This window comes from Prunus avium, chromosome 6 (assembly GCF_965620075.1).
Source record: "Prunus avium chromosome 6, drPruAviu1.hap1.1, whole genome shotgun sequence".
Classification (NCBI taxonomy): domain Eukaryota; kingdom Viridiplantae; phylum Streptophyta; class Magnoliopsida; order Rosales; family Rosaceae; genus Prunus; species Prunus avium.
In genome coordinates, this window is record NC_142289.1 from 6,329,790 (window position 1) to 6,355,533 (window position 25,744).

At 39.9% G+C, this 25,744-nt stretch overlaps 5 protein-coding genes and 3 pseudogenes across 5 annotated transcripts; 6 read left to right on the top strand and 2 right to left on the bottom strand.

The window, feature by feature from the left end:
- Nucleotides 1-495: 495 nt before the first annotated feature.
- On the top strand, nucleotides 496-2,223 carry LOC110769830 (7-deoxyloganetic acid glucosyltransferase-like). Its single transcript, XM_021973871.2, has 2 exons — nucleotides 496-1,056; nucleotides 1,159-2,223. The coding sequence occupies exons 1-2, from the start codon at nucleotides 555-557 to the stop codon at nucleotides 2,079-2,081; spliced, it is 1,425 nt and encodes a 474-aa protein (XP_021829563.1). The 5' UTR covers nucleotides 496-554; the 3' UTR covers nucleotides 2,082-2,223.
- A 305-nt stretch (nucleotides 2,224-2,528) lies between these two features.
- Nucleotides 2,529-3,160, top strand: LOC110769829 (18.1 kDa class I heat shock protein). The gene has a single exon (XM_021973870.2). The coding sequence runs from the start codon at nucleotides 2,613-2,615 to the stop codon at nucleotides 3,072-3,074; it is 462 nt and encodes a 153-aa protein (XP_021829562.1). The 5' UTR covers nucleotides 2,529-2,612; the 3' UTR covers nucleotides 3,075-3,160.
- Nucleotides 3,161-4,481: 1,321 nt separating this feature from the next.
- Nucleotides 4,482-5,689, top strand: LOC110769859 (inactive TPR repeat-containing thioredoxin TTL3-like). The gene is made up of 3 exons (XM_088254514.1): nucleotides 4,482-4,712; nucleotides 5,159-5,325; nucleotides 5,563-5,689. The coding sequence occupies exons 1-3, from the start codon at nucleotides 4,482-4,484 to the stop codon at nucleotides 5,687-5,689; spliced, it is 525 nt and encodes a 174-aa protein (XP_088110640.1).
- Nucleotides 5,690-8,401: 2,712 nt separating this feature from the next.
- LOC110769819 (copper transporter 6 pseudogene) lies at nucleotides 8,402-9,473 on the top strand (annotated as a pseudogene).
- Nucleotides 9,474-9,620: 147 nt separating this feature from the next.
- On the top strand, nucleotides 9,621-10,368 carry LOC110769838 (copper transporter 2 pseudogene; annotated as a pseudogene).
- Nucleotides 10,369-10,557: 189 nt separating this feature from the next.
- LOC110769820 (copper transporter 6 pseudogene) lies at nucleotides 10,558-11,590 on the top strand (annotated as a pseudogene).
- A 438-nt stretch (nucleotides 11,591-12,028) lies between these two features.
- Nucleotides 12,029-18,137, bottom strand: PAS1 (FKBP-type peptidyl-prolyl cis-trans isomerase family protein). The gene is made up of 21 exons (XM_021973857.2): nucleotides 17,980-18,137; nucleotides 17,769-17,890; nucleotides 17,555-17,639; nucleotides 17,356-17,425; nucleotides 17,128-17,225; nucleotides 16,884-17,006; nucleotides 16,675-16,707; nucleotides 16,404-16,462; nucleotides 16,216-16,300; nucleotides 15,784-15,942; nucleotides 15,571-15,628; nucleotides 15,204-15,352; nucleotides 14,831-14,928; nucleotides 14,592-14,661; nucleotides 13,999-14,058; nucleotides 13,661-13,717; nucleotides 13,229-13,297; nucleotides 12,998-13,075; nucleotides 12,812-12,913; nucleotides 12,651-12,722; nucleotides 12,029-12,555 (listed from the first exon to the last, which is right to left on the bottom strand). The coding sequence occupies exons 2-21, from the start codon at nucleotides 17,843-17,845 to the stop codon at nucleotides 12,295-12,297; spliced, it is 1,863 nt and encodes a 620-aa protein (XP_021829549.2). The 5' UTR covers nucleotides 17,846-17,890; nucleotides 17,980-18,137; the 3' UTR covers nucleotides 12,029-12,294.
- Nucleotides 18,138-20,701: 2,564 nt separating this feature from the next.
- Nucleotides 20,702-23,463, bottom strand: LOC110769839 (TIP41-like protein). The gene is made up of 5 exons (XM_021973879.2): nucleotides 22,693-23,463; nucleotides 22,288-22,596; nucleotides 21,844-22,192; nucleotides 21,418-21,543; nucleotides 20,702-21,312 (listed from the first exon to the last, which is right to left on the bottom strand). Exons 1-5 carry the CDS (start codon nucleotides 23,053-23,055, stop codon nucleotides 21,191-21,193), a joined length of 1,269 nt encoding a protein of 422 aa, XP_021829571.2. The 5' UTR covers nucleotides 23,056-23,463; the 3' UTR covers nucleotides 20,702-21,190.
- Between the last annotated feature and the right edge of the window lie 2,281 nt (nucleotides 23,464-25,744).

Here is a 25,744-nt window from a genome sequence, read left to right on the forward strand (position 1 = left end):
GTTTCGATGTGGGACTGTGGACGTCGCTTGGGAGCGTGCCACGTGTCCCAGGAGAGGGCGTTGCCCTAATAGAGGGATCGGTAGGTGGGGTGCCGATGGCACCTCTGATCAAGCCCAATTTCCTCCACGTGTCTTGCTCTCATTGCTTGTTCATTTTGGGCATAAACAAAGGTGGAATGAGGTAACATGAGACACAAAAATAAAGCACAAAGGAGACATTTAGTCAATTAAAAGTTGAGAGGGTAAACTGAGATAAAACACAAACCTTTGGGGCATTTCAACAAATAAGGTTTTAGTTTATATATTATGTCGTAATTAGTAGTATACGTGGTTACGGCGGCCGCACCCATTATACGACTTGACTTGGTTTAATTATGTTTATAGCTTCCCACGCATGGAATTTTATATGCCCTCTTCAGCGACTATATGCAACCCCCTCCGGTACCTTGGCGGTATATAATTGACTTAGACTTAAGAAAACCTGAGAGGAAGAAAGCAAGAAAGAAGCTATATAAGTTATAACACACATATATATAGCTGCTGGCAAATTGGCAATGGCAGGGAAGCAATCTCACGTAGTGATCTTTCCCTTCCCACTCCAAGGCCACATCAAGCCCTTGCTGTGCTTAGCAGAGCTTCTCTGCCATGCAGGCCTTCACGTCACCTTCGTCAACACCCACCACAACCACAAGCGCTTGGCCAACCCCCAAGCGCTCTCCACCCATTTCCCAACCCTCCACTTCGAGTCCATTTCCGATGGCCTCCCCGACGACCATCCCCGTGCCTTGAATGGCGAGTTGTTGATCGCTTTGAAGACGTCCATTAGGCCTCATTTCCGGGAGCTCCTCAAAACCATTTCGCTCAAGGCCGAGTCAAATGATGCTCCGGCGCCGCCTCTCAGCTGTATTATAACAGATGGGCTCGTCACTTTTGCGTTTGACTTGGCGGAGGAGTTGGAGATTCCCATTCTTAGTTATAACGTTCCTTGTGCTCGTTACTTGTGGACTTGTCTTTGTCTCCCGGACCTCATTGAGCAAGGACAACTTCCTTTTCCAGGTCAGAGAGAGAGACATAGAGAGCATGTGAAGATAACCTAATTAACTGGCTTGTAATGATTTGATTTGTGAGTTTCTAACTTTTAAGTGTGTTACACAACAGATGATGACATGAGTGTGGAAATCACCGGAGTGTCTGGAATGGATGGCCCTTTGCATCGCCAAGACTTGCCAGGTTTTTGCAGAGTCAAACAAGCTGACCACCCAGCTCTTCAATTCGCCATCAACTGGACCCAAGCCCAAAGACGAGCCTCAGCTCTCATCCTCGACACAGTTTATGAACTCGACGCTTCATGTCTCTCCCACATGGCCCTCATGTTTCCCAAAATTTACACCCTCGGACCACTCCACGCCCTCCTCAATGCTCAAATAGGTAATGTGTCCAAGAGTCTGGCATCCCACGGCGGTCTTTGGAAAAGCGACCCAAATTGCATGACGTGGCTCGATTCCCAGCTGTCCAGATCTGTTATCTACGTCAGCTTCGGGACTTTGGTCAACTTGACACGTGCCCAAATGATGGAGTTTTGGTACGGCCTGGTCAATAGTGGACACCCCTTCATGTGGGTCATAAGATCTGACATCATATATGGGGCCCATCAAATACCAGCCGAGCTTGAAATTGGTACGAAAGAAAGAGGTTACATAGTGGATTGGGTTTCGCAAGAGGAGGTCTTGGCACACAAAGCAGTGGGTGGGTTTTTGACTCACAGTGGCTGGAACTCGACGCTTGAGAGCATTGTGGCTGGGCTTCCTATGATCTGTTGGCCCAATTTGGGGGACCATTATATTATTAGCAGAACTGTTTCTCAGAAGTGGAAAATTGGTCTCCAATTGAATGAAAATTGTGACAGATGCAACATTGAAACCATGATCCAAACCTTGATGGGACCCAAAAGGGAGGAGATCCAGAGCTCCGTGGACACCATTTCCAAATTGGCTCGTGACAGTGTCGTCAAAGGTGGATCTTCCCACAACAACTTGGAGCAGCTCATCGAATACATTCGAAGTTTGCAACACCACATCTAGTTTTCACTAGAATTTCTTGTGTTGTTTCATTCCTTTTGCATTTCTTGCATTGAAACATGGTTGTTTTCTTATGGTTGTTTTCTTTTGGTTGTAACTTGTAATAGATTGATCAATTATTAATGAATAAAATCGGATACCCTTTTTATTTGGTTGCATATAACACTGATCAATTAAAACTTGCAGCTCCATGTGTGACAAATTCTCATGCTAGACACAAGCAATAATGTGAAAACCCCAGGAAGAAGAAAAAAGAAAAAGAAATGCTCTCATGACAATGACATTGACACAGCAATAGCATATTATTCCATGCGTAATTATCTTTGCTTTCATAAAGAGGATTCTCTCTCCAGAAATTTCAGCAATTTGTGCACCGTTGCCATAGATATTTTTCACATCACTATATCCTTTTCCTTCCAACCATTCAATTTTGGCCTACAAATACAGCTTTCTACTCCCCCTTAACTTCACAGCATTGAGAGATTAAAGCTAGCTAGCCAGTGCGTGCGTGTGTCCTTTTTTTTCACAAAGATCATGGCACTAATTCCTAGTACCATTTTTGTTGGTCACTATGATCCTTTCTGCCACGATGTTTGGGACCCATTTCAGGAATTCGACTATGGATTTCCAAGAGAAACAACCTCCTTCACCAACTCCATGATTGGTTGGAAGGAGACCTCAGATGGGCACACATATGTACTCAAGGCAGATCTTCCAGGCTTCAGGAGAGAAGAAGTAAAGGTGGATGTGGAGGAAGGTAGGGTTCTTCGCATTAGGGGAGAGAAAAATGTGAAGAGAGAAGAGAAGAGCGACCATTGGCACTGCATCGAAAGGAGCAGCGGCAAGTTCATCAGGCGTTTGAGTTTGCCTGAGAATGCCAAAGCTGACAAGATGAAGGTGTTCATGGAAAGTGGAGAGCTCACTGTCACGGTTCCTAAGGAGAAGGTTAATTGCTATCCTCATGCAACCAGAGTCGTTCAAATTTCTGGGCACTAAGAATTATTATTATAAACCAAGTGTAGCATGGTTCCATGAATTAATAAAACAAACGAATAATGATCCTACTCCATTTGGCTATAAAACAGTTTTCTAATTTGTTTGCTTTGCAGTTGTGAGTTAAGCCATATGGCAATATTTTGCGCTTGAGTTTAATTTTTCCGTCATGTAATTTAGAGCAGTTTAAACTATCGTTTGTACAACAGCAAATATGTTTATTTTGAACTTTTTATATCAGATCATGATGAACATAATTTCATAAGGTAATGTCTTTAAAGTCTATTTTCTAATGAGTAGTTTGATAGCTATTCACTTATCTATCAATCCAGAAGTTGTGATGAAGTATCATGGAGAAAGAAGTAACAAAAAAACCACTCTTTTAAATCCTCCAAATCAAACATTATATCAAATCACATCAAAATTTTATCTTGATATTGATGGATTTGGAAATATAATAAATAGCATTAACTTTCCCCTCAATTTTGTTTTTCAATTTTCCCATACTAACCACGCGCAAAATCAATTAACGCATGTAAGATAAGACACAGAAAATGATGGATGTTTTTTTCACTCAATTTCCAATTATGTTCCTGCACTATAGGAACGCACAACGAAAACAAAGTGTGTCGTCAAACATTTCCCTTCGATTATGTCTTTCAAGTTTCAAATCCCACGATTTTTTATTATTTGGAACAACACTACTTGCTATGTACAATATCTTCGTCACATCTCAAATGCTCTACTATATATGTAACACTATCTAGACTTGAATTTCCAGTTTCATTTTGTCCTTTGGTTTGAGACTCCAACTAGGTTTTCTTGTGGGTATTTGGTACTCTTTATCTTTGGTTTCTTGAGGTTTGTTTTCTTTTTATTTTATGAAAATTTGTTTCTTGGCACCGGCGGGGTTCTTTTTTGGAAAACAAAGGAGCACAGGCCGCAAAGATGGGATGTCCAAGTGAAGAATTCTGAGATGGATTGCTCTGATCATAGACAGAGCAAGACAGAGAGCTATAAAGGTAATGATGCTTCTAATGGTTTCTTGTCGTCTCCGTGTAATTCAAGTTTTTCAAATGAAGGGAGCTCCAAATCTAAGAAAGAGAGATCTAGAACATGTGAAGCTATAAAGAGCAGGAATTTGGTTGCTGACGAGAAGGCTAGGGCTCATCATCAAGTGTTTCACTTGGGAACATATGTAAATCTCCTCAGAATTTCAAAGATGGCCAAGCAATTGAAGCAAGGCCTAAAAACCATGTATTAGGCCTTGGAAGATGTCATTATGGACATGGAAACATTATAAGGAGGGTCAATGTGGCTGCTGACAATAAGAGTACGCCAAAATCTCCAAATTTATTAAGTTCACTATCTTCTTCTCCATACCATGAAATTGTGGAAAGGCTTAACAACATGGGTAATATGAAGTACAGAAGGGCCAGCTTCTTGGACGCGATTTCTTTTTATGATAAAACTATTGCCTTGTGCCCTCAAAATGCTGCCTGCCATAACAATAAGGCTGCATCATTGATTGGCCTAGGCAGATTAACAGAATCAATGGAAGAGTGCCTGCAAGCAATCAAATGTTATACTTTGTGTTCTCGTGCTCGTCATCGACTTGGAATTCTTTATACCAGGTATTTGGTTTGTAATTGCAACCCCGTAAGTTCTTCTAGTTCGATTTGTAGATGCTGTAAACATTTTTTTTATTGCATTCCTAATTTTAGGCAGCCTCACTGTTTGTGTTAAATAGTTGAATGCCTTACAAGAATTTTCCAAATCATACTTTTGTTACAATATTTGGCCTTTTCAGGTTTGGGCAAGTTGATGATGCAAGATGGCATTTCAAGTTATCTAAGAACAACATTGACTAAAAAACCATCCGAAGTCTTTTAGAGATTGAAGCTCATTATAAAAATACAATAAAGAGAGCCAGAAAAGTTAAAGACTGGCGCCATGTTTTGACAGAAAGCACTCAATGTATTGAAGCTGGAGCTGATGCATCAAACAAGGTAATTAGAAGCGCTTGAGTAGTTTATGTACTTGAAATATATACTCTATTGCATTGCTTATGCATATGGCTCTTGCAGCTGTTTGCTTTAAAAGCTGAGGCTCTATTAAAGCTTCAAAGGACAGAGGAAGCTTTTGAACTAGTAACTACTGCAAGGGGTTCGGAAGACAACAGACACAGAAAAGCTTGCAAGGGAACAACATACTTGCTGATAATTGAAACTCAAATCAATTTGTATCTTGGCAGGTAATTACTAATTGCACTTTACTTATTTAAGGTTCACCAAAATCTGTCATTCAAATAAGCAAAATCATGTATTTGATGGACAAAGAGGGAATTGCCTAGGTGCCTTGCATGAAAGTTAGTCAAATTTGAACAAACATTCATGGTAAATGGTGGATTGTTTTTGCATAGCTGCCACTTGGTTATGCTATTTCAGTTCCTGCAAATTACAATAGGCCTAAAATTTTGATTTTGTTTCAGATTTGAGCAAGGGGTGCTCACTGCAGAGAAAGCTGTCGATTTGGACACAACCCGAAAGTCTCTGAAGTGGCTGAGGAAAGCTAGGGGAGCTTCTGATGCTCAAAAAGCCGGAAATGCTCTATTTTAAGATGGGAAGTACTTGGAGGCATGCACAAAGTATGGCCATGGTCTGCAATATGTGCCAACAAATAGTGTCTTGCTTTGCAATCGAGCTGCTTGCAAGTCTAAGCTTGAAAAATGGGAAAAGGCCATTGATGATTGCAATGCAGCTCTGAGAGAACGGCCTAATTATCACAAAGCACTTTTAAGGCACGCTCACTCTTATGCCAGAGTATGTTCCTTCCTCCTCATGTGCAAGTTCTTAATTTCATCTAGCAAAAGAAAACTAGACATTTCTCAGTTTTTTTTTCTTTCTTTTAAGGCTTTTGGTTTTTCGATCGAAAATAATAAGGCATTTTTCAATGGACCAGCTTGGGCGTTGGGAAAAGTCTCTCAGGGACTATGATGTATTGAGCAAGGAGATGCCAGTAGATGAATTTGTAGCCAATTCTCTTCTTCAAGTACAAATGGAACTCAAGGCTCAAAGTGGTCAACTGTTCTCATGACACATAACTTTTGAGGTTTAGTTTTCATTTCCATTTGGCCATCTAACGGTTCTAGTCCATTGCCATCTAGTGAGCTCAAGGCAACAATAGGGGATGCTTAACCCCAACCTAGGAAATGGGTGTTACCACACAATGCGCTAACCATCTCAGGCGACACCTACCAACAAAGGCAATAGACCATGACAAATACAACCATCAAATGCCAGTTTTGAATAACAAAATACCAGATTTAAGTTTCATTGGAGAAGGTTATCCTATCAAGTTAGAAGAATCAAGAGGCAGTATGGTATAGCTAGAAGACAAATGAAAGTGGGGTAGAGTTCAAACTTTGTATCATAAGCAAAATGCAAAGAGGTTGTTGTTTCCTACGAAAAGGGCAAGGGGCATGAAAGCACTTCTCAAAATGGCCAAGACAGGAAACAAAGGAAGCAGCAACCATCAAGAGCCGTCATGGAAAATTATAGGTATTGGTTTGTACCAGCCCATTGGCATGGGGTGTAAATCTTCCAGCTCATCTAGTCATTATTAAGGCAAGGCAAAATTTGTGCGGTATGTTTTTCATTTGGTTCCTACATATACAAAGAATGGAAGTCAACATCAAAACCATAACTCTGCCCTCCATACTGCACATAAAGGTACTCTTTTGGAGATGAGGATGGGGGCGGAATTTGTAAGATTTCAGGTATGTCTAATGTGGGGGTGAAGCCGTGTCTTTTTTCTTCAGAGAATAGTAAAAAATCAAAAAGGGACAACAAATACTCGAGTAATGGTCTAATAGTAGTGGATGGGGCTCTTGGGCTATGGAGAAATTTAATTAGGACACCCAAACGATTTCACAAAAGACTTAATAAATAGAAATTAATTATTTTGTGGAATTTTTTTAATTTTTTTTATATAATAAATCATAATTAAAATATAATTACTAATTAAAGTAATTAAAAAAGGCTAAGATATTACTTAACTACATATATTAAATTAAAAAATCTACCCCGACGAAAGTTCGTCAGAACAAATCTATGCCGGTGAAATTTCCAGGATTAAATTTTCTTTTTAAACAGTATAGCCGCACGGCTATACTATTTATATATTAAAAAAAGGACGCACAGGAGCCTAGGAGCCACGTGTCAAAACGGTAAAGCCAGTCGGCTACACTATTTTTTAAAACAAAATTAGGAAAGACGAGTATAGCCGCACGGCTATCCTATTTCTTAAAAAATTCAAAAAAAATTAAGTATCGCTGCACGGCTATACTATATATAAGGGTAAAGCCGTTCGGCTATACTACATATAAATGTATAAAGACCCGCCCAGCGCCTGTGCGCCACGTGTAAAATAGTCAAGCCGGGCGGCTATACTATTTTTTGAAACAATTTAGAAAAAACGAGTATAGCCACTCGAAACTCTGAGAGCAACCTGTTTGATAATTTCTTGCCCCATTAATTCTTTGGATTTGCCAACTTTCATGAAATAAAAATAAATTGAAAGTCTGTTCTTTGCCAATAAAAGTTTCACTGTAGAAAGTCATTGTAATTTACCAGAAGAATGAAATGCCCAGAATTACTCTGATGAACAAACGAGCAAAACCAGATTGCTTAAAAGCACAAACAGTGAAATGTGGTTGGGCTCAATATTGTAGCAGACCAACAGAGCCAACCTGCTGCTGCTACATCAGTTTCCACGTGGCAATCAGTGTTGGTGTGCATGGACTGAGGGACTAGTGATAAGTCATGAAATATCAAACATCTCTTTATTCCGTTTCTGGTTTCAGTCCGAGCCTCCTTTTAAGCCTTTAAGAGAGAGAGAGAGAGAGAGAGAGAATAATAGTTTTGGTTTGAGTCTGGCAGCTTTCGTGCAGGAGTTGCTTGGAAACCAGTCATGCTCATACTCACAGCTCATCTGTGAACTAATCCTAATTCCACTCCTACGCGCACCTCCATCACCTTCCACATTTCCACTCACACTTGTGAAATTATGACATAGGATTTATTTTGTAACATTAATTTATATAAGGTTGATTGGGTAAGGTCAATTGCCTGAGTTTAAATACCTTTTCTCGTAGATTAGATTAATTTAAAATCATAATTGTTGAGTAGATTAGATTTATTAAGAGAAATCATCTCTTGCCAGATATATCTTGCATGCAATTTTCTTAAACTTGGAATTAAATTAATTGGCATAAATAAAACTGTGCTTTTGTTGTGAGACCATAAAAGTTGATAATGATATGATGCTGCAGCAACAAAATAAAGAGCGTGAGCTACCACAAGTCCAAAACGAGAGAAATTCTCATTCTGTTCCCTCTTGCCTTGCGTCCGTTTCGCCGACTGCCATATGCCCACATTTAATCTATTGCATAATCTTCTACCATTCTTCATCTTCATCAATCAACCATATACAATATATATGGGCAATTGTCGAAAATATTAGGCTAGCCATTACAATTGCCCAATCAAAACTCTGCTATAAACTAACCAAATGGCTGCTTCACATCACAACATCCCATCTCCGCCGCCTCAGGCGTTTAATGGCAGTACTGGGTTCATGCCCACGCGCCGCCGCAAGATGATGATGCACATGACCTTCTTCTGGGGCCACAGCGCCGACGTTCTCTTCTCGGGTTGGCCCGGCCGCGACAACCCGGTCATGTACGCCCTCTCGCTGCTCTGCGTCTTCGTTCTCGCCGTCCTCGTCGAGCTGCTCTCCCACTGCAGCTTCTTCAAGCCCGGGGCGAACGGCGTGGCGGTGGGGTTTCTGCAGACTGGTCTCTACACGCTGCGCTCCGGGCTGTCGTATTTGGTGATGCTCGCCGTCATGTCGTTTAACGGCGGCGTTTTCCTCGCCGTGGTGGCAGGGCATGCGGTCGGGTTTTTGCTTTTCGGGAGCCGGGCTTTTAAGAAGTCGGACGGGTCGGGTATTGATAGACAGGCGAGTCTTCCTCCCATGACGTGCGGATAATAACGATTCTTGGGTGGGTTTTAATTTTCTTTTTCTTTTTGTTGTAAATTTATGAAAGGGTGTCCTTTTTTAATTTAACTTTCTCTATGTTCTGCATTTTAATTTACAAGCTATAGTTCAAAGCTCTAAATTAATCTGATCTACGAGGACGGGAATTCGAACTTGTCCTCCTGAGCAGCCGAACCTAACTTACTTGTGTTTTGCAGTTTGGTGCATTGGCATGACTCACTGCATGTTGTAATATTTGGAATTAGTAGTGTGTTTAATAAATAAAAATGATAATCATGTTTAGAATTGATCACCTCTCAATTTATGTGTACTATACCATCTTTAGAATAACTCTAAAAAGGCCATTTGTCCCTAATCCCTTTGTAATCACCCCCAAATTAAGCCAAAAAAAACATTGGTTTCAACACTAATCTGTCTTTATTGTAACCCAATCTATAAGAGAACCTTGCAAAGCCCAGCCCTCAAAACCACATCCCATCTCTCCCTCTCTCTGAGAGAATTGTAAAGTCTCTCACTCAAGCAAAGCAAGGGCGGAATGGAGGGCATGCCCAAGATGAATATGCAGATGAGCTTCCACTGGGGCAATGAGCCCACAATTCTATTCACTGGGTGGCCTAACCAAACCACTGGCATGTACATATTGGCACTCTTCTTTGTGTTTGTGCTGGCCTTTGCTAAGGAAGCTTTGTCTGTGTGGCCCATTATTAAACAAACCACCAATCCGATGGTGGCCGGGATTACTCAGGCCTCTGTTTACTCTGTTCAAGTCGGCATGGGCTACTTGGTCATGCTCGCTGTCATGTCGTTTAACGTCGGGATCTTCATAGCTGCCGTGGCAGGCCACACCTTTGGAGACTTCGTAGTCAAGGCCAGTTCCCGAGCTCCGGCCAAACCTTCCCAGCCTGAAGTCTGATTTTGTGCCCATATGTTGATTAGTTTTATTATTTTACCATTTTTCGTAAATGAATTGGCTTTACTTTTAGCACAAGGAAATGAAATGAAATGAATTCTGTCGTGAAGAATATCTTGCTCTGATGTGACTCTGTTATATGAAACCAGTGAATCAACCCATGATGAATTCCCTTTTTTTTTCTTCACGAAGAAAATTAACCATTAAAACCAGAATAATTTTATTTGTTCAGTAAGTTGCTAGAACACAGCACTAGCTAGCACAACCAATCCTATCTTATGATGGGGTCTATTCGGCCATTTCCTATGTATAAAATTATAAACCTGCCCATTCCTTAATTCCACTTTCTAAGCACCAATTAACTTTGCTATTTTTTTTCCAATACAAGTTAAGCTCGATTAATGGTCTGTGTTCACAGTCTAGAAACATAAAAGTCGAGAGCATTTCTCAAGTTTAATATAGTGGGAAATTTACTTTTTAAAAAGAAACCATATGAAGAAACAAACAAAACCCATGTAAAATAAAAGAGAATCTGTGCCATCAAAGGCCACTTATCTCTCAACCCTCGTCATCACCTCCAACAGCGTTGCTTTCCAGCTCCTCCATTCATTAAATTAAAACCAACAAGAAAAATCCCTTTTCCCCAAATACCAGATCATCCAAAGTAATTAACCTTGCAATCTCCAAACTCTCTCTCTCTCTCTCTCTCTCTCTCTCTCTCTTCTCTCTCTCACAAGCAGAGAGAGATGTCTAACCAAGATGACATGGCTGGCATGTCTATGACTCCCCCTGCGCCCAAGGGCGACCTGAAGAACACAACTGATGGTGCCATGAGCTCTAGCCTCACATGGACCACAAACGTCACCGTCCTCTTCCGTGGTTGGCCCGATGACAGCGTTCTCATGTATGTCTTGGCCCTCTTCTTCGTCTTCCTCCTCGCTGTTGCCGTTGAAGTCTTGTCTGTTTCGCCCAAACACAAACCAGGCACCAAGACTTTCATATGCACCCTCACCCAGACAGGCGTCTACACTTTTCGCACAGCTTTGGCTTACTTGGTCATGCTTGCTGTCATGTCGTTCAATATCGGAATCCTGATAGCCGCCGTGACCGGCCATGCCCTCGGCTTCTTCATCATCAAGGTTCGTTCTCATGGCCACCAGCCCAACCTAACCGACCCCAAAGTTTGATTTGTCGATCTGCATCTTCCTGATCGGTGCTTGAGTTTATAGTTTGTTTTCGTCACCTTTTTGTGTTGATTTTCTGTGTGCTTGTCGTTTTGTGTAGTAGTGTCTTATCAGGAGTATTGCTATTTGTATTATCTCAACTGATCATCTAGCGTACTATCTCTCTAATAGAGTTTAATTCCGTATAACAGGTGATCCAATTTTTATTAGAGAGATGGTAGATTAAATGGTTAGTTGGAATAATGGAAATAGGTATTATTTTTTCTTTAAGTTTTATGTGTGGTGGTGGTTCTGTGTTTGGCTAGTTTGGTTGTGGTTTGATATTTGACTTACTATTATATAATATTGTGCACCTTTCTGTTCAATGTCTTAATGCAGCTCTAATATGATAATTACCATCCATCATTGTCTTAAAAAAGGTATCATTATTGCTAGTACGATTATTGGTTCATTATTACAATATGTGTGTGTGTGTGTGTTAGAGAGAGAGAGACAGAGAGAGAGAGACAGAGAGATAACAAATAGAATCAACAGATGACCCAGTTAAATACAAAATGACAAAATCAAATACCTGGAACGACTCTGTAATTGGGGCATGGCGTCTTCTTCCATAGCTCAAGGTCGAGATGAATTAGGTCAAATGGCTCTTACAGACACAGAAACCGTCCATGAGACCTCAAAAGTGATTGGTGACGTTCGCTTCTCCATCTCAGTCTGTAACCTTAACAATTGACCTGATGATTATGCAAGCAGTGAAGAAGATCAATGGTTCATAGGGACCCTTGAAACTTGAAAGTCAATGATTTTTGGAGCTCTTCAAGCTCATGCAAGAAATTAAACTAATTTTATTTCCACTGTTTGTGGAGCATAGTAAGAAGCATGATTTAACGTTTGTATTTGGACTTTTCTATTCGCTCTATACTCTACAATTGGTTACAACACTAGAACGTTTCACTATAAACCCATCTATAATTAAACCACTGATGAGGCCAATGGCCGGAACACCATTGAACTGCAACTTCAAAAACTAACAATGCCTGACTTAAAAACATTAAGAAGAGACGTGTGATTACAAAATGGTGCATCCTGGCCGCCCGAGGGCTGCGAGTAGTCGTCTAGGCCAGAGGTGAGAGAGCCAAGAAGTTCTAGGTGCGTCGTCTGCGATTTCATGAGATTCGTCTGAATGATCACCGTCAGAATCCTCCTTATCATCATTCTTGTGGATTTCACCTGCAGTCTCGTCTACATCTTCAGTTCCAGCCTCTGCAATTTCCCCTGGCTTCTTGTCAAATAGTCCTTTAAATTGTTTCCGCACCTTCTTCTCCACTTCCTGATTATTAGTTGCAAGGCATAGATAATGGCATAAACAATTTGCACTCCATCTCAAACAATTAAACAAACTTTTTGCTGCTCAACTCAACTCACCTGCTCCTTCTGCTTTACTTTTAGAAGAGCAGCTGTTGCATCAGGTTCAGTTGACTTGTCAAGTTTAATCATCTAATAGCATCCAGAAGAGAATTCAGAAAGGGGTACAATATTTTAAAGATAAATTAATACAATATTACTGAATTATTTATAAACATTACCGTGTTGAAGTCACTTTTTGCTTCCTCGAAATCTCCAACTGTCATGTAGGCCATTCCTCGCCGGTAGAGAGCCTTGACATGTCCAGGGTTTGCTTCTAAAACCTAGATAGTTCCACCAGGAACAAGTTAAAAACCAAAGTCCAAATAATTGACTTCAGACTACAATACCAAAGTCCAAGGACATACCTTGTTGCATGTCTCTATGGATTTTCTGCACTCTCCCATCTTCAGGTAGCATGCAGCCACATTCAGATGTAACAAATTCTACAAACATCCAAAAGATGAAACGAACATGTTTCACTCTTACAAGAATCAAGAATTAAACAATTAAAGAATACTAATCCCCTGTAGTAAAAGAATTAAATGTACAATAAGACACCCAAAGGAGAAATACAGGAAGCAAAGGAAACTGCTTACCCTTGTATTTGAAAATATTTTCCCTTCTTCATCATCTTGTGGATTAACATGATTAAATTCCCGTAGCACCTGCATAACAATCATCCAACAGATACGACAATAAAGGCACAATAGACACATTTTTAATGACTTAATGGAGACAGTAGTGATTATGATTTAATATAATGACATTACAACATCGGAACGTAGTATTATCATCCGTTTATAAAATGATACAATTTAAGTCGCTCATATTGAAACAAGGAACCAGGGTAGTGGCACTTATATTCCAGAATTCAAATCAGTTGTAACAAGTAGCAGCCAACTTGCAATGGGATTTAGTTAACAAATGACTGCAGTAAGAAAACTGCTTCTACATGAAGATAGAATGGGTCTACACCCACAAGATACTCACAACAATAAAGGTGAAGTATGCAAGGAAAGGCATAGTACCTTGTCATACTTTGCCTTGGCAAGTTCAAACTTTCTTTCTTTGAATAGCCTGTTTCCCTGAAATGAAAACAGCATCAAAGTTCCAATTTCACATGATTTAAAGTCCAACTATCCTACTTGACCAAAAAAAAAAAGTTCAAATATCCTACTCTTTGAATGCGATATAATAATATAAACCAAACTTTGTACCACTAGGAAAACTTGGTACATATGAGCAACCGCGAAATTGTGCACGTACACACACAAACAGAACTTTGATGCAATGAGTTTCTGTGTTAACACATCAGTAGCAGGTAGATGGTTTGATGCAGCAAGAATTAAATGTTAATAATACATACCGTGTTTCTAATTTTCTCTGCTTCTTCCATTATTGTTTGGAAGTTCAAACCAGTCCAATCCTGCAATAAGTTTGAGAGTAAGGCACTAATCACATGGCCTAGTGAAATAGGAAAGATGTAGTGTAGAGCTTGAAAGTAAGGACCTATGCAAGAAAAAAATTCAATACATAGTTCAGATAAACGTCCAGGTAACCAGAAAAGCATATAAGCATGTCCAAGTATGCATAGTTTAGTCGCATCAATATCTAAAGCATTCAAAACACCCATGATTAAGTCTACCAATACGCAACCACTTTCAAAGTTACTTTGAGCCAAAAGCTAATACTGGAGCGAGGTTGATAAGATAGATTAAAATATAGTATAAATATGATGACTCAAAATTCACTTCTAAAATTATGCAAAATATTGAATGACCATTCTCAAAGGTGAAACTTTCATCTCATATTGAAGTAACTACTTGACAGAAGGTCAACAATAACATGAAAATTCTAAAATAATTACCCAGAATATTCAGAAATTATAACCATAACACCATACCAACATTAAAATTAGTTTATTAGAAACGCTTCAGAGAAAGGACAACTTCAGATTACCTTTGGCATCTCAAAACCAAGAAGCTCGATTTCCCATTGAATATGAGCACCTTCAGGAACATTAGCTGGCCTGATAATATGGGGGAAAAACCAGTGACACACTTGAACTGGAAGAACAAGAGAAATAATGACGGGAGAGGAGACTTCCAATTGTGTTTCTGTGTGTATTATTTTGGGATACTGTTTTTTACAAATCATTATAAAAATTATTGATTGTAAGCTAGTATTCTAAAAGTAACCTAGGGAACTTGTCGTATGCATAATCAGGAGGACATGTGACGAGAGCTATCTCTTCAGGCACCATCAAACGAACACACATTTCAAATCCCTCAGGCACCTACAATACAAAAGAAAAGTTTCACCACATTGAATTGAATAGCCCAACTAATCACCATTCATATACAAACAAGGTTAACAACTAGCTTCAATTCCATTATGCAAATCAGCCATCTGAATAAGGAGGTACATGTGATAACCACATGTTAGTCTAACATTTGAATATATATACATATAATATGTATATACCTATATATGTATATATTGCACAAACAGAAAAGTGAAGATTTCAAACTACACATAAATATTTCATCTCAAAGATTATGAACAACTTACAAGGCCTTCTCCAGAACAGAACTCCAAAGGCTGACCATGGTTATCAACTCTTGTATCAAAGAAGATTGTCTTTTCTTCATTAAGAAGCATGCCCTTGTAATGGACACGTAGTAGGCTGTCTTGAAGAGGGCAATCCATAGGAAACTCACCTAATTGTTCCAAATGTATCATAGATAAATTACGCTTGATGCATAAATTCAACATTTGCAGATAGTAGATCCGTGAAATAGACACCAAAAAACAAAATTACCACTTGAAAAGAAACAGAGTCAATTGGGAAAATCTGACATGAAAAGAAAAAAGGAATAGCATTTCTCGATCTATGTTTCTAAGGAACGCAGATTTCTATACAACTCTTAAAACCCACCTTTTCCATCACGAATACGCCGTTTAATCAGACGCCCATCCCCAAGCATGTCACGCACCTGATAATACATAACCATAAAGCTAGATCAGAGCCTCATAAATACCCCGCCAAAGCATATCCTTGCCAAAATAGCTATGCATGAGATTACCTCAAGAAATAGATAAGATACGTGAAGAAGCAACTGGACTTATGATAGAAAAGAACTTTGCACACCTGAATAAAGTGGACAAGCTCCACTTCAAAATGAACCTCTTCAAGACCTTCTACCGCAGGCAGAAAAGGAGATGTAGTTAAGTACTGACTGGTGACATATATTACTGCCTTCTCTTCACGTGTCATTGTACCAATTCCCATCTCAAGACCTTTAGGTACCTAGTTTATATTCAAAGACTAATAGTGAATCAAATATAGTAGTATTGTTTAGGCGTAATATTGAAATTGACTTTTTATCCACTCAACCTTAAAGGTTGTACGGCTTGATTTGTTTTAGTGTCTATGTTTTATATAGTGTTTCAAAGAATGAAATTAGCACCACCAACATAGCAATTTGAGCACATCAGATAACTCCAGCTAAGGGCAAAATTACATGAAACAAAGCAAATGAACTAAGCAACCCAAGTAAGTGATTAGCAATGGGTTACCAACCTCCGACTTTCCAAAATTAAAGAAAAATGGCTCTCCTCGAGTACGTGAAACAATCACTTTTCCGTCACCTGTCTTTGCACATATCCTGAAAACAGCCATATACCTCCCTTAGAATATTCCAGCATATTCCAATTTACAGTTCAATACAGCAACAGAATCTTATTGGGAACGGGAAAAACTGTCTTTACCAGGCTTTGACTTCATAAGGTTCCCTTGGACATTCCCAACCCTGACCTTCAGTTACTACCTGCCGTTTAAATGGGGAATCTATTATTTCAAATTTAGGGGAAAAGTACCGAGAATTACCATTTGTACTAAACCATCACCTGCGCAGATTACGGTGATTGAACTTAATCACCCAAAAAAAAATATATATACTTATCCTGAAAGAATTTCTGAGTTTATAAACATGCTCCTAACTAAGTCAAACAGAAATGCAACAATTAGTATTTCCTGTACCTTCTTTACAACTCCCAAGTCATCACTAATGACCTGAAAAAGAACCAAAAGTAAATAAATAAGATCAGAACACGTGTGAGGTCAGGAGGAGGATGAAGTATCAGAAGCCCAGTGCACGATCACCATCCAAGCAACTGTACTAGGGGAATTTCCACCATGCCAAAGATATTATGATTTAAAAATGAGGATTTCGGTTTTGAAAGTCTTGCCTTGGCTTTAAAGAAATCTATCATCTCAATTTCAAAATGAAGTTCATCATCCTTTGGAAAGCTACTGGGAGCTACAACTGGGCAGTCATCCTCACCATAGTGCATTTGAGGTTTCATTTTGAACTGAAAAAAGAAATATTAGAATCAGTAAACAATGAGCCAGATACACCAGCATGTATAACAATGAGCCAAAATACACACATTCAAAGTCAGACATCAAGCTCACGAATGAGGAAGATATTACCATTGCAATTTCACCCTTCAACATTGTTGGAATTCCTTCTAGCAATCCCACTATCATCTTGCTCTTGCCCAAAACATGTATTATTGGGATACCCTTGCCTGTTAAAAAGTGTTTATTCAATCCAATAAATACAACAGAGCACTTTAACATCATTTTACTCAAAGCTCAAGCAAAATGAATCTATATAGACATGTCAAAATGTGCTCAATAGCACGTAATTCGACTTGCCTCCATATTCAGATCTGGAAGATTCAACAACAACTCCATCCAATGTTCTAACAGTATAATGATATACGACCTGCAAAATGTACAGCACAATTTAGCTTTCACCATTTGCTTCCATAACATTAACCACCAAAACTCATTAACGTGACACAGTTCAATTGCAATAGTAGATAATCAAATGAATAGGCAATGTAAACTCAACCTGGTAATTATCTGAAGGTGTTGCATCACCTCCACCAGGCCTCACCACTGCCTTCATCAAAGTTCCAGGCGCTATTTTCTGCCTCCTATAATCACAAAATAAAATCAATTCAATGAAATTCAAATAGCATTTCACAAATTGATTATCTTGCAATTCAGGAAATAATAACTCACTAAAAAAAATTCAAAAATAAAAACAAATTGAAACTACCTACCTCTTCTCATCTTCTGTAGGTTCCTTCTCCTTCTTCTGTGGCGCAATTTCCTGCACGGCACCTTCGCCTACATCCATCGCCGATCAACGCCGTGAAGCTCCACAGTGACAAAAACCCTAACGCTACATGAAGAAACAAACTTCCGCTCAGCTGAAGCAGTTGGAGTTGGAGATTCCGTATAGTCAATTATCTTCAAAATCACGCAGTTTACCTGAAAATTGAAACTCGGATTGTTGAGGACGAGCCCAGACCGATTGACTCAAGAGTCTATTGATTTTCAAAACTCCAGCTTCAAATTCTCAGTTCAGTATTTGCTTTCCACTTTTCAACAAACAAGCTAAAATGGAGACCAGACGACTATATTTTTACCGCGCGGTAATTGGCACCTGCATTTACCATTTACTGAGATGGGGTGATTGATCCTAGAGATGATACGGTGGTGACTCGCCCAGGGGATTTGATCTGCTATTTGGCGCCATATGAGCAGCTAGCTGCCTAGGCCGGCTTGTCAGCTGTGATCTGTCAGACACGTGGCACCATTATATTGCCGGTAATAAATCGTTGTTACCTACCTTGTATTTTATTTATTTTGGTAAGGTGTTGTTCACCTAATTAGGGCACCCACTAATTTGTCGAAAAACATCATCCACCGAATATTTAACCTAATTTAAACATTTATAATTTTGTATTCATTTTAGGATCTATTTATCTGATTATAATCAGTTCTTATTTAATCATTTTTATTATTATGTGTTCATGTGAAGCACATTCACACAACTTGAATTAGTAATTTGGGTTTAAAATGATTCAATCAACGTCACTTTGCCCAGGTTTTTAAATATAAAATCTTAAATGACTTAAAGCCAAAACAAGGTTGTTTTGGAAAGGTGTTGCTTGTTGCTCCATCGGGGGCAAAGGATCTGATATGTGGTGGGCAACAACATTTAACTTTTAGGGGTCTAATTTTCGACTTGCAAGGGTCAGTTCATCACTCTCACCCCATTGTAAATTCATGATTGATTGAAGAATAGTTGTCACGCTATTCTTTCGAATCATGTGAGTTTCTCTCCACAGATAGGCAAATACATACTCCATACTTGGGAGGGATGTCAATAGTACTAGTGTGGGTAGGAATCTGTCAATCACTTACCATAGAAACCTTTTTAACTATTTCAACTTATATTTCCACAACAGCAGCATCACCCTAGGTACGTTATTCGTCAGAAATTACTAAGTCGGTCTAGTTTCCATTGGCGTTTAACATCTTCAAAAAAATCGGCTGGTTTTGTTTTTGTTGAGCAACGGTTGAGTTCATAAGGGTCTCACCAAACCCAAAAAAAGAAGCACAAAACACACACCTCCTGACAAATAGAAGAAGCTTTTGATGTTTACTTAATTATTTTCCGCTTGAAAACAAAAAACAAAAATCATGGCAGGAGGCTGCTGCAGGCTGTTTGCAATTTGGCCCACCAAGTGAATAATACCCAGGAAGTCCATAGGGGTCAAAGGCTTTTCACAACCAAGTCGGCTATTGCGAAAGGTCAACATTGAAGTCCCATTAGCGAAACATGTTTGAGTTTTGGCACTTTGGGTACGTTGTATATATGTCACACCCATCACATCCATCCATTGTGTACATGCCACCTTCACACTTTGAAACTTCAGCCATCTACATGATTGTATTTTTGCCCTGAAAAAATAGATATGCCTTATTTTGAGGGGCCTATGTATATCAAAAATATCTTCTTCTTTTTGTTTTCTTTTTTTGACCAAATGGATGATCTTTTGATCACTCAAATTAGGAAATAATCAAGAGACATATATGCGAGCAATTTTCCGAAACTTTAACAAACTAAATAGAAAGAGAAACTCACTCCTCTATCCTCTCACATACTTAAGAGTGATTTCGGTAGTACAAAATCATCACCCTAAAGAAAAAACAAAAATTTACAAAATAAAAAATAAAAAATAAAAAAGTATGTATGACCGAGTCAAAACTGATTCACATTCAGCGAGGTGGAGGATGTAACGCACGCATACCCAGTAACTCACTCGGTACCCAAATACCCACCACCCCCACTAACCACACCTCACCCGACGTGGGCCCCATCCACCGCCACCCCCCCCACCCCCCATTCTCGCGCGTGAAACACCATAAACCACCGGTAGTGCGCGCCATGTGATCCCCCTGTGGACGTGGTTGACCACCACTCCTGCACCACCACATGCCGGCAAACAGCGCATTACTGGCCTTGTCATGCAGGCCCCACACCCCCCGAGTTCCCACATCCCCAGGCGGAGAGAGATAGATTCAGAAACAAATCTGGGCCCATTCATAAATTTAAAGTAAGATATGGGATGAGGCAGAAAGATCTCAAAATAAAAAACTGAAAAGCAAAGCAAAATCCGGAACATCGGTGTTTGCCACGTGTAAAAGGGCGGCCACGCATTGGCCCACTAATGAGAACCTCGCGACGGCCCATACATCAGTGGTGCTGATGCAGCTGCCTTCCCTCTTAAGCAAACACCCCCCCCCCCCCGTCTGTCGCAATCGTCACCTTTCTCTCTTCCAACTTCGTTTTCTTAGGAATGTTTATGATTTAATTATGCTAATTAATCTAATTAAGGAGCAAGCTAACATGATTAAACAATCCAGCTTGCCGGACTTTGGGAAAAGCAAAAGTCGTTTTGTTGCAGCTTCTTCTAGAGCTTTAAGAACTGACACATATTAATCTAATCCCAGAAGAAGAATTCAAAAATACACAAGTCGGAACACACCAAACCCCAAGCGCGCTGCCCAAAAACATTAAACTGCTGGGCAATAAAATCCATTAAAGAACAAATAAAGAGGAGAAATAGGCGAATACATGCATTTTTTAATTTATTATTATTATTAATAATACTAACTTGTTGCATGGCAAGATGGGAGGACAGATTGGAATCCTTCTTACATTTTGAACTTTCTCAATTCTCACTGATTTTTTTTTTTCTAAAAGATCCCAAACTCTTCTTATCCCAAAAGACTAAAACAAAAGAGGGACAACCATCCACCATTGCCTCGTTCTTCGGGCACAAAATCACTTGGAACAAAAGCTGCTTCTGCTTCTGCTGTAATATTAGCATGCAGCTGGTGCCATCACTTTAATGAAAGTAGACCATTTATTTTTCACCTAAAACCCTAAACCCAAAAAAACATTTCTTCTTCTTGTTCCAACCATTTTTCTCCTGTCCTGTCTTTCTCAAAAACTATTTCCTTTGTACTTACCCTACCACCTGTAGTAAAAACCATTAAAAACCCTATATCAAAAACTAATAAAACTTGCATCCTCCCTCTCCTTTCTTCCTAAAACCCTTCAATTTCTTACCCCTTGCCCTAAAATTTCCCAAAGAAAAAACCAAACCACCCCAGAACTGAAATGCTGCTAATAAGTCCACTCCTGGGGGAGCCTAATCTCATTGCTCAATTGTGGCTGCTGTGGCCTAATAACATTGCGTCTCTGCTGAGAAAGGGCGCTGTTGTTACTTCGAAGCCTCAGAGCAACGTCTGCAAAATCAGTCACCAAAATCAAACAAATGGGTACAAAAATCAACTTGGTAAAAGTAAAGATCGCTAGAAACAGTGAAAAGAAGAAGGGTATCCAGGATTTACCATATTCAGGGTTGTAGCTTGCATTGAAACGACGCTGAAGGTGGGGCGGTTGAGGTGCGCACATATCATCAATGTTCAGCTTCAGTGCCTGCACAACTCTAGCTGGGACGAGAACTGTCGAGCAACCTGTAAAACAAAAGGACAGAAAATTATAAATGAGCCCACCAAAATAAATTCACAACTGAGACCATATAAATGCCTTCGAAAACTTAGAACAATACCCAGATCTGAAAAAACAAGAACAGATCAACCCATTAAATAAGCTTCAACATCACAGCAACCCATACCCAGAAAATATTAATGATGTGACCAACCAACTTCAATGAAGAAGAAACGAATTTTGCTTGTTGGGTTTTGCTTGAAAACTGAAAAAAAATATTTGTTTCGAGTGAAAAACGAAGGACTTATCAGTGGGTGAAGATAGACCTGTCTTCTTGCGCGTTTCAGATTGGGTGCCGATTTGGCGGGGTAAGAAGACGCCAGTTCCAGCGCACTCCCTTTTGGCACCAGCGTTTTGGGTTCCAAGGAAAACAGCTCTCATGCCAGACCCATTTTTCTGGTACTGTTGTTGCTGCTGGGCTTGTTGCAGAGGAGGCCATGCAGATGGCGACAAACCCAGAGGCCGAGTGTTGAGAGCGCTGCTTCTCACTCTGCTCTGGACCATTGGGTGAGCCTGAGCCTGAGACTGAGCCTGCTGCTGTGGGTATCGAGGCTGCGCTGCCCAAACCCCAGAGCTCTGTTCCTTCAACATTTGTTGCTGCCTCAACCGCTGAAACTGTGAACAAAATGGAGCCGAAATTTAGATAGTGAGAAATGTTCGACGGAAGTACCCGGAGAAATTTGATTTGGAGTGTTTGAGGTTTTTGTTACCTGTGAGGCTTGCAAGTGCTTGTGGGAAAGCGACTGCGGGTGGAAGTAAAAACCAACATCAGGGTTGTTGGGGTTGCTGCTCAGAGGGGCGGCGGGAACTGGTGGGGAGGGCTTTCTTGGAGGTCCCAAGAGGCCTCTGCTCTGGTCGATGCGCATCTTCGCTACTTCCCCTGCAGCCGCATGCAGCAGATCCCAAGTGGCCGGCGGCGAGTGGGCGTTTGGACTTCCACGGCTCGAGCCTAGCCCACAGCCACAGCCACTCCCAGCTGGGCACAGCGTCGATTGGGGCGAACCGGAAACGACCCAGCTCTGCAGAAACAGAACCCCAAATCAGAACCATCATCAAAACAATTCGTTGAGAAGCTAAAAGAGGGGAAAAAACCAAAAATTACTTCGTCCTCATACCTTTGAGTTGTCAGAGCCGAAAGCAGAGTCAGAGTGCTTCAACTCTTTCTCGAGCGTCGAGCGAGCCATTTGGCGAGTCAACTCGGCGAGGTAGTCTTCCTCGTCGCTCTCCGTCTCGCTGGAGCCCACCAGAGACTCGACCGGCGAGCTGAGATCCGACGAAACTCCGAAAGCCCCATACCCGCCATAAGGAAAGTCGAACGGAAACAGAGCTTTCGAAGCATCAACGTCAAAGCCGAGCCCGAAGCTCTTGTGGTGGGTCTTGCAGTTGGTTTTGGAACCGAGGTGCATGGCGGGTAGGTCGTCGTCGTCGAGAATCTGGGTTGGGAGCCAAAACGCGGGGTCGTCTAACATGTCAGACATTTGGGCAGCCTTTGAAATAGCAGAGCAAAAGAGAAAGAAGGGAGTAAAAAGTAGAGGAAGGAAGTGGGGTGGAGAGTTTGCTGCTTGGTGAAGATTTAATAATAGCAAACCCAAAATCCAGTTGGGTTTGCTGGATATGCAGAGACTCGCAGGGTCCCAGGCAAATATCCAAGAAGAAGAAATAAGCGAAGCAGTGCTTAGTGTGGACTGAGAAAACACAGAGGAAGGAGGGGGTTGATGGAGAAGGAGAAGGTGAGGCTTTATTGAAAGTTGAAACGCAGCCCCAAAGGCCTTTTTAACAAACACTCTCTCTCCCCCTCTCCCTCCTCCCTCTTACAGTGACTTGGATAATTAATTATTATTTTAATTTATTAGAGAGAGAGAGAGAGAGAGAGAGAGAGAGAGGGGAGAGGACCGAAAAGCAATACGCCGAATAGGAATAGCAAAACGCAGAAATAGTAAAAAGAAACGCACAGAGGTGTAAGTTAACGCGGAAGATAGGGCGTGGCAAACACGCGGGAACTTCCCAGAGAAGGAAGGTGGGTCCCGCCAGAGTTGTCACCAGTGTGGGTCCCCCTCCTTTTAAGGACAATTTGACAATTTGTTTTTGTTTTTAGAAAATTTTAAAATAAGCTTCTTCTTTTTTAAAAAAATTAAACACCAAAGTTATATTTGGATGTGATTATGGTCTTTCCTTTGGAACATTTATATGAATATACAAAAGTTGTTATTGACACTCTAAAAAAATTATCATGCACTCTTTATTTTAAAAATTATAAATAAAAATTGCATATATAGAAGTTTGTACTAACTCTTTCGGAGTATCAATAATAATCCTCGAAATATAGTAGTCAAATTCTATGTACATTGATATATTATTATAGGTGCATGTATTTTTACGTTCAGTGTACACGGTTATATAATTATAATAAAATACCTATTCGGCAATCCCTTTTTATTGAAGGACACCTTATGAAGTTCGCTATGAACTCTTTTTCAACGATCTGAGCTGTCTATTTTTGAATTCTTTATTCAAATATGAATATAAATTTGAAAACGATTAACACGTCGAGTTGTGACCATCAAATTAGATGAACTTTATGATTCAAGAGAACACTAAAATGACACCAATTTAATTTAGTGGTTAGTTGATTTTCAGATTCAAGTGTTTTTTTTTCATATATGATCTTTGAACACTAAAATGACAACAACTTAATTGAGTGGTAGTTGATTTTCGAATCCAAGTGTTTTTTAATAGATAATCTTTGAAGAAAAATTAAAAATTAAATGAATCTAATCATTGAAATACGATATGGAGCTTACCACTTAAATAAGCTTATTTGATATAATCATCAATAGAAGCTTTTTGACCTAATCGAAATGAATAGTATCGCAATCTAATCTAATACGACTCAACTAGTCAGATAATTATCTCACCAAATAATAAAACTCTAAATATTCATTTTTTTTTAGTTCAAAGTTTGCAAATTATACATTTTCATCTATTTTCTTCGGGAGTTTAGAAATGCAATCTTCGAGAGTTTGCAAATTAAGAGCTTGTAGGTCATGATTGGGAGCAATTCTAAAGTGATGCGTTTGAATTCCCGTCCCTTAGGTACACTTGAATTTCCTTTGTTAGGGAGTGTGGGTGCGTGGTGTGAGTGTGGGTGGTTTTTATTTAACCCACTGTGCTGCTAAACGTGAAACGTGAAACGTGAAAGAGAGTAGTGGGCCAATGCCATGCCAGCCTCCCTCCCTCCCCTCTCACTCATCCCTCGTTCGCTTAGCGGTTGAGGCATATAGAGTATAGACAATATAGCGTTGCAGCAGAGCCAGAAAGCCAGAAAGCCAGAAAGCCAGAGCCCTCTTTCTCTCTCTCTCTCTCTCTCTCTCTCTCTCTCTTACGCCAACCCATAAGATAATAAAAACAAACCTTTTTTTCTTTCCACAAAGAATAAGGAATTGCATGGTTTTGCATAGCAGGGTAAACAGCCATTTGTCCTTGTATGTTTCCACTTGGCACTTGACCACCTCACTTCCCTCCATGCTATCCATCCATTTTTATGCAACAAAACTTGCTTTCTTTTTCTTTTATCTCTTCCTTTTTTACTGTAAAAAAGGCAAAAACGTTGCTTTCTTGTCTGTTTTTACTTTGTTGCTATTGGTTTTGGTTTTGGTTTTGGGCATTTGGTGAGTGAAGTGAAAATACGATGGTGCTGAAAAAGGATTCTGTACCAATTCGTTTCCAGCTAAAGCCTGCGGCAAGATCAGCAGCTAGCAGAAACGATCTTGGCGCAGAGGAGATGAGCCAATCGAAAACAATGCTTCCTGTGTATTGAAGTGATAATGATGAAAATGACCATTTGTTTTGGCGTATGTGAATTATCCTTTTACATTTTGTAATTATGGTCAAGGGGAAGTTAAGTTAACCTCACACCAAGTCAGTTGTGATGCTTGTCGCATCCACCGGCCAATCCATCATCTTGTGCCACAATTCCTTACTAGTTACATTCATATATACAACCAATAATTACTCAAGTTTAATTTGGCGAGTTCATTGTAAACGAGTAATTATTGTATGATATTGAAATAAAGTACATAATTATACAATAATACGAACATAAAATAGATCTTTTTCTCTCTTTGCCAACAAGATAAAATAGATCCTTCACCCATCCCCCATGTCATT

Bases quoted from the DNA above. Each gene is read 5' to 3' on its own strand.
- LOC110769839 (XM_021973879.2), bottom strand. From the start codon at position 23,055: ATGTCTGACATGTTAGACGACCCCGCGTTTTGGCTCCCAACCCAGATT. The intron at 21,544-21,843 runs GTCTATCTTCAC...TTTGTTTTACAG, and splicing joins TGAAACGCGCAAGAAGACAG to GTTGCTCGACAGTTCTCGTC. The intron at 21,313-21,417 runs GTAAATCCTGGA...CTGATTTTGCAG, and splicing joins AAGCTACAACCCTGAATATG to ACGTTGCTCTGAGGCTTCGA.
- LOC110769830 (XM_021973871.2), top strand. From the start codon at position 555: ATGGCAGGGAAGCAATCTCACGTAGTGATCTTTCCCTTCCCACTCCAA. The intron at 1,057-1,158 runs GTCAGAGAGAGA...GTTACACAACAG, and splicing joins AGGACAACTTCCTTTTCCAG to ATGATGACATGAGTGTGGAA.
- LOC110769859 (XM_088254514.1), top strand. From the start codon at position 4,482: ATGGGTAATATGAAGTACAGAAGGGCCAGCTTCTTGGACGCGATTTCT. The intron at 4,713-5,158 runs GTTTGTAATTGC...TGGCTCTTGCAG, and splicing joins TTCTTTATACCAGGTATTTG to CTGTTTGCTTTAAAAGCTGA. The intron at 5,326-5,562 runs GTAATTACTAAT...ATTTTGTTTCAG, and splicing joins ATCAATTTGTATCTTGGCAG to ATTTGAGCAAGGGGTGCTCA.
- LOC110769829 (XM_021973870.2), top strand. From the start codon at position 2,613: ATGGCACTAATTCCTAGTACCATTTTTGTTGGTCACTATGATCCTTTC.
- PAS1 (XM_021973857.2), bottom strand. From the start codon at position 17,845: ATGGATGTAGGCGAAGGTGCCGTGCAGGAAATTGCGCCACAGAAGAAG. The intron at 17,226-17,355 runs GCAAGTCGAATT...ACTTTTTAACAG, and splicing joins TTCCAGATCTGAATATGGAG to GCAAGGGTATCCCAATAATA. The intron at 12,914-12,997 runs GTATGTCCTTGG...GGAACTATCTAG, and splicing joins CCATAGAGACATGCAACAAG to GTTTTAGAAGCAAACCCTGG.